This window comes from Paroedura picta, chromosome 16 (assembly GCF_049243985.1).
Source record: "Paroedura picta isolate Pp20150507F chromosome 16, Ppicta_v3.0, whole genome shotgun sequence".
Taxonomy (NCBI): domain Eukaryota; kingdom Metazoa; phylum Chordata; class Lepidosauria; order Squamata; family Gekkonidae; genus Paroedura; species Paroedura picta.
The window spans coordinates 22,785,750-22,795,236 of record NC_135384.1 but is presented as its reverse complement, the minus strand read 5'-3'; the positions used below and the strand labels follow the sequence as shown (position 1 = coordinate 22,795,236).

Here is a 9,487-nt window from a genome sequence, read left to right as displayed (position 1 = left end):
AAAGTAGTGTTTTGTTTTGTTTTTTAATCCTCTTTTAAATTCTGCAGCGTGTCTGATTGCCGCATTTAAATCTATGGTTTTAACATAATATAGAATTCACTAATCTTAAAAGGTGGGGCGGGGATATATAACTTGTATGGTCCGGTGTTGTCATCGGGTTCAAATATTTATTTCTATCCCTGAAATGTTTATTTAAAGCGCTCTTATTAAAGATGGCTAGCCAGAAGGGGTCAAAACATCAATTCACTTTAAAAGGAAATAAATTAAGTCTGATTTAAAAAAAAAAAACGATGCTCATAAAAAAGACAGGAATGTAGCCTTTTCAAGACTATAAAGCCATTTATTTACTCTATGAAAATAATGTACAATAAATAATTTGCATTTTACTATTAAAGCATTTGAATAAATAATCTACGTCTAAAACATAAAAGGAAGGGGGCTCTGGGTTTTTTTTTCCTCTTTTTCCTTTTTCTTTCTTTTTTCTTTTTTACATTCTTCCTTTTTTTTCGGCTTAAGGTAAGAAATCTAAACGTCTCGTTTTGCTTCCTGAGAAATTCTGTTTCAAGAAATCGGCGGACATTTTCCTCGGGGCCTGCTGCGATTCCTAATGGGTGGGCGTGGGAAGCTCTTGTAAAGGCCAGGGTGGGGCTGGCTCCCCAAAATATGCCCCGGCTCGTTTGTTTTGGCCCTTTGACGTCTTCCCAGGTAGAGAAACAAATACCTGCATTTAGGGGGAAACCGTTTTTTAGGGGATTGGTCCAGTGAACTTGCCAAGGAAATGTGTTTGCAAGGAGGGGGGGTTGTCTCAAGAAATGAGGGGGGCTGAAGGGAAAGGGGGGGTCTCCTCTTGGCTTACAGAGGGGCGGGGGGGGGGGGCTCAGTGCTGGCCCGGATGCCGGCCTGTCTCTTTCTCGAGGGTCGCCTAACCGAAGGCAAGATCAGGCGAGGAAATTCACGGGAAATTCAGGTGCGGCAGGTCGAAAGCACAAAGCGTGCTGGCCAAGAAGTCCAGGTCGTCGAGGGAGAAGTTGACCGGGCTGTCTGGGAAGCCCTGGAGGTTGGGCGACAGGCCTTCCGAGGTCTGGGGACAGGGGTCCGCCGAGAAGAGGCTCAGGTCGGCGGGCAGCAAAGGAGACCTCTGGCTCTCGGGAAAGGCGTGGTCTGAGGACGAGGAAGAGGACGACGACGAGGAGGAGGAGGAGGTGGACGAGGACGAGCGGGCGCCGGCCGGCCCGTTTGGCTGCGCTCCGGGGTTCCTCTCCTGGGGAGGGCTCAGGTAGCCCGCGGGGCCGCTGGCGCCTTCGCTGCTGCCGCCGCTGCCGGCCGGGTAGGAAGAGCCAGGCAGCTCCCGGGGGGCGTCTGCCCTCTCCTCGGCCGCGGCCTCCTCTGCGGCCGGCTCCAGGCCCGGGTAGGCGGCGGGGTCCCCGTCGGCGATCTCCTTGTGCTGCGTCTGCCGCTTGTGCTTCATGCGCCGGTTCTGGAACCACACCTTCACCTGCCGCTCCGTCAGGTCGAGCAGGGCGGCGATCTCCACCCGCCGCGGCCGGCAGAGGTACTTGTTGAAGTGGAACTCCTTCTCCAGCTCCAGCAGCTGCGTGTTGGTGTACGCCGTCCGGAGGCGCCGGGAGCCGCTCCCGCCCTGCTCGAGGAAGCCCTGCACGTCTTGGGGGGGGGGGGGGGGATCAAAGGGAACAAGCAAAGGCAAAAGATAAATCCATAAAGTCAAAAGTAACCCCAAGTGAAGGAGGAGGCTCGTCTGCGCCCCTGCCTCCCCTCTGCGCGTTTGCGCAAAGAGGTGCGCACGTTCCCTAGCGTCCCACCAAAGATGTTCAGGATCGCCCAGGCCCTTCAGACGCACTCATTGGACACCCCTCCCCCCCAATCTCAGAGATCCTTCAAGGCGGAAAGAGGAGCCCAGTGACAGAGAGGGCTGGGGGGGGGGGTGTTGTTTCCTTAGGAGGGGGCTCGAGGGAAGGAAGGTCTTCTCACCCCCACCCTGGTTGGGAGACATCGTCCTTCAACCCACGTTCGGGGGGGGGGGGGGGGGGGCAGAACGTCACCCGTTCGGCTCCTCTTCCCGTCGATGTCAAGAGAGGAAGCCCACCGGCTTCCCTGTCCTTGCCCACTTCCCCAGCCCTGGTGGAGAAGATCCTGCGGTGGGCATCGGAGTCCTCCTCCAGAAGGAGAATGTTCAGAATTCAAGGGCCAAAGCTGGTGTGAGAGCCTGAGAGGAGAGGGCAGTGAAACAGGCAGAAGGGACCAGCGCCCCATCCACCTGCCTGCCTGCCTGCTTAACCACCCACCTACTGCACCAGCTAGGAAACCCCAGGAGGTACCCCCCCTCCCCACCCCACTCCACCCAGTGGTCCTCCGTGCTCCGGTCCACCCAGTGCCCGTACCTTGGGCGCTAGGAATCCAGCACCTTGAGGGGAATGTGTGTATGTATTGGGGGGGGGGGGAGCTGAACAAAAGGATAGAAGCCCCTCTTCTCCTCAGTTTGGAGGACGGAAGGGGGAGGGGGAGAATCTTGAAATGAGAGACTCTTGCTTCCTTGGGATGGATGCACAGGCTGCCTTGTGAATGGTTATTTGGGAGAGGGGGGAGGGGTGAACGGCTATTTATTCTCCTTTCTTGTTCTCCCCCCCCCCCGTTTTCCCACCCTTCTTTCTTCTTTCTTGAAATAAAGCAGCTTACCTTTTAAAAATAATAATAATAATAAAGCCCCTTTCTAAACATATGGGGAGGGGGGTTCTGATTTGTTTTGTCTACATTTCCCCTCTGACGGTTTTTTGAAAGAAAAAAAAAACATAGCTTTTGACAACAGTGCGATGGAGGAGCCTCGGCCACATTAAAGCTAAAACAATCAGAAAAGAACCAGAAAAATGAGGAGGGGCTTTCTGTTGTGGTTTAAGGTGACGCCTATGAGCATTTTTGACTGGAGAAAGAAAGAAAGAAAGAAAGAAAGAAAGAAAGAAAGAAAGAAAGAAAGAAAGAAAGAAAGAAAGAAAGAAAGAAAGAAAGAAAGAAAGAAAGAAAGAAAGAAAGAAAGAAAGAAAGAGATTTTGCCGTTTCCATCTTTTATGGAGCTTTCCATGAGGTTAGCATTAGGCAGACTGGGCAGGAATCTCAATCACCGTTCCCGTGGTTCCCTTCTAGGCAGTAGGGATTTGGGGGTGTCTTCACGAGCCCCCTCCAGTGCCCCTCCAACCTCTCCAGATTCCCCATTCCTTCAGCCCAGCCGCCCCCGGGTGGCCCGGTGTACAGACCTGCTGGAGACCCGACGGCAGAGCCAGGCAGTGAAGAAGAAGAGGAAGATGGCGAAGAAGAGGCAGGGAGCTGGCCAGCTTTCTTAAAGGCTTTCTTCTCCTTCATCCAGGGGAATTCTCCAGCCAGAGGAGCCGGCTGCGGCGGGGGGATCTTGGCCTGCCCATGTCTTGGTCTCTTTGGGCTCCTTGGCGTAGGCTGGCTGCTGGAACAAGGATCCAAGCTGAGGAGGGCTTGTTCCAAAGGAGGAGGAATTAACGTCGGTGGTTCCTTGATTGATGAAGTTTGAAATGTCTCCAGGACAGCGGGAAGGGACGTCAGACACTCCGCTAGCGACGGCTGGCTGTTTATGAAGCCTATCTCCCTCTCAAATTCAAAATTCATGGCTTTTTCCAGGGGCCCAGCGCAAAAAGGGAGGGGGGGAGAGGGGGGGAAATGGGGGTGGGTGGGTGGAAGGAAAAGAGAGAGGGAGAAGAAACGGCGGATCCGGAAGGCCTTCCCAATATTTTATAGCGCTTTCGCATTAATATTATTTGCAGCCTCCTCCCCCCCTCCCCTCTTTTATTTTATTTTTAAAAAATCTTATATTGCTGATAATACAGGCGTATGGGGACCTTGCTCTATTAAACTGACGAGCGGGGATAAATTGCAGTCAATTCCTGGTCACGTGACCGGCCGGGCCCAATGGCAGGACCGGCCTGGTAGAAAACAGAAAGTATTTTTCCATAGTGGCAAATAAGAAGAATAAGAAGAAATATCAGCTATAGTGTTTGGAATTTCTGCTGTTTCGTTGATTACAAACACTCTGTCCAGAAGAAGCTGCCCTGGAAGGTTTGGCTGAAGAGAGAGCTGGCGGAAGGGGGCTGGTGGCTACTTTTTAACTCCTGCTTCTCTATCAGGGCTACAGCTGTCGGGAGGGTCCCAGCCAGAGAAGAGGGAACTGTGCCTCTTGTCCCAAAGGACAAAGGACAGCCCTGAGGGCTGGAGAAAGAATCTTCCAAGCCAAATCAGGAAATTTTGGGTTTTCACAAACAGGGACACTAAAAACTGCAGGAAGAAAACCTGGAGGAATAATGAACTTGGGCATCTACTTGGATTTAAAGTGTTGTGTGTGTTTTAAGTATTGGCACAGCTGACAAATTCAGGTCAGTACAAAAAGTTGGTTTGAAAAACTTGTGTTAGAAGCAGCCCTGTTCGCTGAAACTTTTGGTGATTGGGGAAGGGTGGGGAAGAGACCTCTTGGGAGAAAATCCCTTTCCCGCCCCTGCAAAGATTAAGAAAATGGTTGTCTTTAAAAGTATTTTAAAAAGAAATTAAGATGATACCTCTCCCTTTTCTGTTCCCCCACATACACCAAGACCCAATCAAATGAACTTTAAGAGTCGGTCTGTTCTACAAAAACAACAAAAAGTTCACAATTAGTCTCCCAGAATATCTGCCGGCCTATTTTGTTTCTTTTTGGCAGTTTCACACAGGCAGAGGAAAGCAGAGAGCAGAGTGAGCTTGGGGGAGAAGGAGAGAGAGAGAAGCGATCAATCTTTTCTAACCAAAGACTTCTGACAGCCCAGGCTTTACTTACATCCTAAAGAATTTGGGCGTTCATCAGAATTCCTTAGAGGAGATTTATTCACCGGTTTGATGAGAAAATTGTTGGGGAAAGGTGCAAAGGAAGGCACTTTTGAGACTGGAGAAGAAAAATAAAATGCATATATTGGTGAATCCAAACCAAATTCTCTTAACACATGAGGGTGCCTTGGTTTATTCAAGAGCCCTTTATTTCTCCCACCCACTCCTTCCAAAAACCTACTTGGGAGGAGGCTGGAAAACTTCAATGAGGAAGGCAGCGAAGCTTAGGAAAATGTGTCAGTTGAGATTCTCCTGAAGTAGCAAAGAGTGAATCTAGGGTAGCAAGAATCTTAAAAGTTTTTTTAATCTCTGCATGTGACTCAAACAATGGACTCAAAAAAGGTTCATGCCCAAGAAGCATTAGGCTAATAATCTACAAATATTCCTAAAACAAATCAAAAACAGTCTTGCAACAGCATAAAGACAAACAGATCTCTTGTGGCAACTTTCATAAATTCAACCTACTTCATCAAATGCATGGAGGGGGAGGGGTGTATGATGGAGTTAAAAAGCCAGGAAGTACAAGAAGCCAGACAAACATAATCCTCAAGACAGAAATATTTGCACAAATATTCCATGACTATGTCCTCTGCTGCAGTCAGGAAAATAGCGTGTTCCAAACTCCAGCAAAACGTGTTGCTAAAAGTCTAGGGGTTCTTTTTGAACACCCCAAAATATGCTGGGATCCTGAGACCTGGATAGACAAAAGCCATATGAGATGGAGAGGGGGGGGGGCCTGGTTGAAATTGAGGGCTTTCCATGTTAACTGGTATATTGCAACCAGCAATAGGATCTGTACCAGTTGCATCACAATGGAAACAATTGTGCAAAGGCACAATACAACCAAAGAGGAGCTCTTTTAAATCATAATTGATTTTAGTCAGTTTCCAGGAAGGATTCAAGACATCTGTGTCACAGGGACAAACTGATGGCACTTAAAAGCTGGATTCTTCTTTGTTTCCTCTCTTTTCCTCTAATCCTGCCAGCATTTATGATTTCAGCCCGTGAAAGAGCCAGCTCCATCTTTCCACTGCTGTTGACAGTGTGATCTGTTAGTACCAAGCATACCTCATGAGGAATGGAGTCTGGGTAGGATAGACCGTTTTCAAACTTTGTACGGCCCCTCTAAAAGTAATACAAAGGTAAGAGCCAATATGACTGCTGTAATAATCTGAATGGTGAGAAGTGGCACATAGCTCCCTACAACCTTCATGGGACTTCAAAGGACTTCTAATCTTAAAAGTGAAGAAGAAAATACGACCCTCTATCACTTTACAGTGCACTGAAAGAATATTGGGCATGGGGGAAGATATTGGACAAGTTTTGAATCTATAGATGGCATTCCCATTTACCAGTGCCACGTTTGCAGATCAAGAAACAGGACATTTGTACTCAAAATTTCTCTGCTTGATTCAATGGTAGTAGGCTTCCCTGGCATTCCTAGTCCCTTGTTATCTGCTTACTGCTGTTGAATGACATGGGTATCATTGTCCATTCGTTTCATTCACTGGGACACTGCATAATGGGCTTTGTAGTCCCAAACCTACACAAATTGACTTTATGTCAAGAGCATACAGATGGTTTGGTGCAACATATGTCAGTTATCATGTGTACGGAGTGTTTGGCACTCATACACAGGAGTTTTCCAGTAAAAATTATTTTGTGCGGAAGTTTTTCTCATGAAAGATTAAGTAAAGAAGTAAAATCATTGCAAGGATACAGATGGCTTGACTGGTGGGGAATGTTGAAGTATCATGAGGAAGTAGATACTGCAAATATAGGAAATGCAGGTTTAGTACAGCAGATTCACTGGAGTATGACAGATTTTGGAATGGCTGGCAGGATATTTTTTTTTCTGGATCAGGGTACAGAAGAGAGAAAACTAAAACCTCTGTATTGTTTCTGCCTCTTGATGTCTAGCTTGAGAAAGATACAGCCAATCAAGAACAATCTGTACTTTTTCAGAACGATCTGTACTTTTTCAGCTGAATTCAGATTTCTTTCTGCAATATACTGTTGGAAAGAGTAAAGGAGTGTTATGTGAGGGGGGGGGGAAGAGAACCTTTCAGACTGTTGATATGGTTGCTGAAATGTGTGAACTTTTGTATACATTCCCTGAAGGAGAGGCCTCTTGGAGCACTGGCACCCTTTAACCCTCACTTAAACCACATCTACTGCAAATTTAAAAGACTATCTGCAGGGGAAGTGAAAAACATCAACCATGCCAATTTGTCTGCTCGAAGCAACTAACAGAAAAAGGCTAGAAGCACAATAAAGAATGGAGAGAGCTTTCCTGATCTGCAGCAGCACACATGAGAACATGTTTCCAAACAAATGCTTTCAGATTTACCTCCAGTTTTGAAAGCCAAACCAGACTGGTTTCTAACAAGGCTTGCTGAGCAGGGGCTGCAAGCCCCGGATGACATCTGCAACTACAAAACATTTTATTTATGCCAGTGGTGTGCAGGGCAGTGGACTATCTGGAGAAATCTATGTCTTTTCAAACTGCTTTAGGAGACCCTGACATATCTGACCAGGACCAAGATCATGGTTTTAGCTCAATTATATCCTCCATAAAATCATATTCAGGGATATTATGTGGGGGAGGGGGAGGAATGAGGGGGCCATCCATTCCTGACTATTGTTGTTTGATCAGATCCCAATCAACATTTCCACGCTCTTATGCTTTTAAATTATAGCATCACAGAATATTAAATTACGCTTTGCATGGATGAGCATAACCCAGCGACAGTCCCGGACAAAGGAAGAAGGGATACTTCAGGTTCCCCCCCTCCAGTTGTTGTTTAGTGTTGCATGAAGGCTATAATTATTAGTGGAACTTAATATACTGACAAAACAACAAAAAATCAAATAGAAAACAGAATTAAAATAATTTTTCTTGCCGAGCCCTCCGGCCTGCAGTTCATGCCTGTCTGCAGAAATAATCTATTTTTGCTTTCTGTATTAATTAAAAAGGGTTGCATGGAGAAGATCAACAATAGTTGCTACGACAAACCTCTTTTAAAAAAAAAAAAAAAAAAAAAAGGATAATTGTATGCATATTATGATCCACGATCTTTTCCTAGTAGTCCTAATAAAGCCAATGATTCTGCTTGAGTGGTAAGCAATGGCATTTGGGGCTCAGATGTAATTTGCATGTGCCACATTACAGAAAACAACTTCTAATAGTGCAAAACAATGCCCAGAGTTGGATTCAGCCATCTTGGGTGCTGGCGAAAAACCTCCCTCAATGGTTGCACTGAGAATCATGGGACTTGCATGAGTGAAAGTCATGTGAGGTGGGCCAGATTAAGTGAAAAAGATGACTAGATCCACCATTACTCCCATCACCACCTGCTTTCTTTCTTAGACATACAGTCCTGAACCAATTATTCCACTGTAGTCGCTCAGAGGACTTCAGCTAAAGTTAGCTATGACAACTACGGCCAGACTCCTGTGTTATGCTTGGGCAATGGGACAAGTTTCATCGGTGATAAGTGAGATTTATTTATGTAACATTTCTATTCCACCTTTCCACCCAGTTCAGGAACCTCGGAGCAGCAAACAAATAAACATTAAAGCAATTTTTAAAATGTACACACATATACATATGCCACAAACCATAAACACATAGATGCATAAACAGAATGAAAGACAAATGAGGGTCATTGATAAAACACCAAACCAAACAGAAGAACCTTCACCTACTGGTGGGAGACAGCGATAGCAGGAGAGGAACGAATATCCCTGGAGAGAGAAATCCTTCGTCCTGCACCACAACTGAGAAGGATATTGCTTTGGGGGCACTCAAGGCAATGCCTTCAACAATGGCCATAGTTGTTGGGTAGCTTCATGTGGGAGTTGGTAGTCCCTAAGGTATTCTGACCTCAAGCTTATAGGGGTTTCAAGGGATTGGAATTGGGATCGGAAGCACATTGGGAGTCAGTGGAGGTGGGACAAGACTGGCACAATTTAGTCCCTTTGATCCAATTCAGTCAGCATTTTGGCTGAAGCATTCTGTACTAATGGTAACTACCCAACACAACATTGATGGATTGAGCCTTTCCTCTTGGTTCAAGGATCTTCTAGGGCAGTCCCAGGCAAAGCAAACTGCAGTAGTCTAATTTTACCAGGGCACACACACTACAGAGATAAGATCTCTTTTGTCCAGGAAAGGTTACAATGGGCTCACCAGCCAAAACTGATGAAAGATGTGACCACTTGCTTACCTACCAATGTGACCACTTGATTACCTACCAGGTCCAACAGCACCCTCAAACGTTGAACCTGCTCCTTTAGGGGAAGTGCATGCTCAGCAGGAACAACCTCAGTTCAATGTAGGAGATGGTGGAGGTGGAAATTTCCCTCAAGACACAGTAAACCTGTGGTGATCCTGTAGGGTTTCCAAGGTGGTTCGCCATTGCTTGCTTCAGCATTACAACACTGATATTTCATGGCCATGTCTCATCTAGATGCAAGCCAGGCCCAACCCTGTTTAGCTGACGAAACTGGCTAGCCAGAGAAATCTAGGTCAGGGCTATGCTAAAAGGTTCACTGCCATGAATAAACACCCCCATTGGATTTGGCCCATTTGCAA

General features: G+C 46.7%; 1 protein-coding gene across 1 annotated transcript; it reads right to left on the bottom strand.

Moving 5' to 3' along the window:
* Positions 1 to 319: 319 nt before the first annotated feature.
* Positions 320 to 3,896, bottom strand: HOXB2 (homeobox B2). The gene is made up of 2 exons (XM_077314495.1): positions 3,267 to 3,896; positions 320 to 1,662 (listed from the first exon to the last, which is right to left on the bottom strand). The coding sequence occupies exons 1-2, from the start codon at positions 3,646 to 3,648 to the stop codon at positions 953 to 955; spliced, it is 1,092 nt and encodes a 363-aa protein (XP_077170610.1). The 5' UTR covers positions 3,649 to 3,896; the 3' UTR covers positions 320 to 952.
* Between the last annotated feature and the right edge of the window lie 5,591 nt (positions 3,897 to 9,487).

Excerpts from the sequence above, each read along its gene's own strand:
- HOXB2 (XM_077314495.1), bottom strand. The coding sequence starts at position 3,648 with ATGAATTTTGAATTTGAGAGGGAGATAGGCTTCATAAACAGCCAGCCG. Across the intron at positions 1,663-3,266 it reads TGCCGTCGGGTCTCCAGCAG|ACGTGCAGGGCTTCCTCGAG; the intron begins GTCTGTACACCG and ends CCCCCCCCCAAG.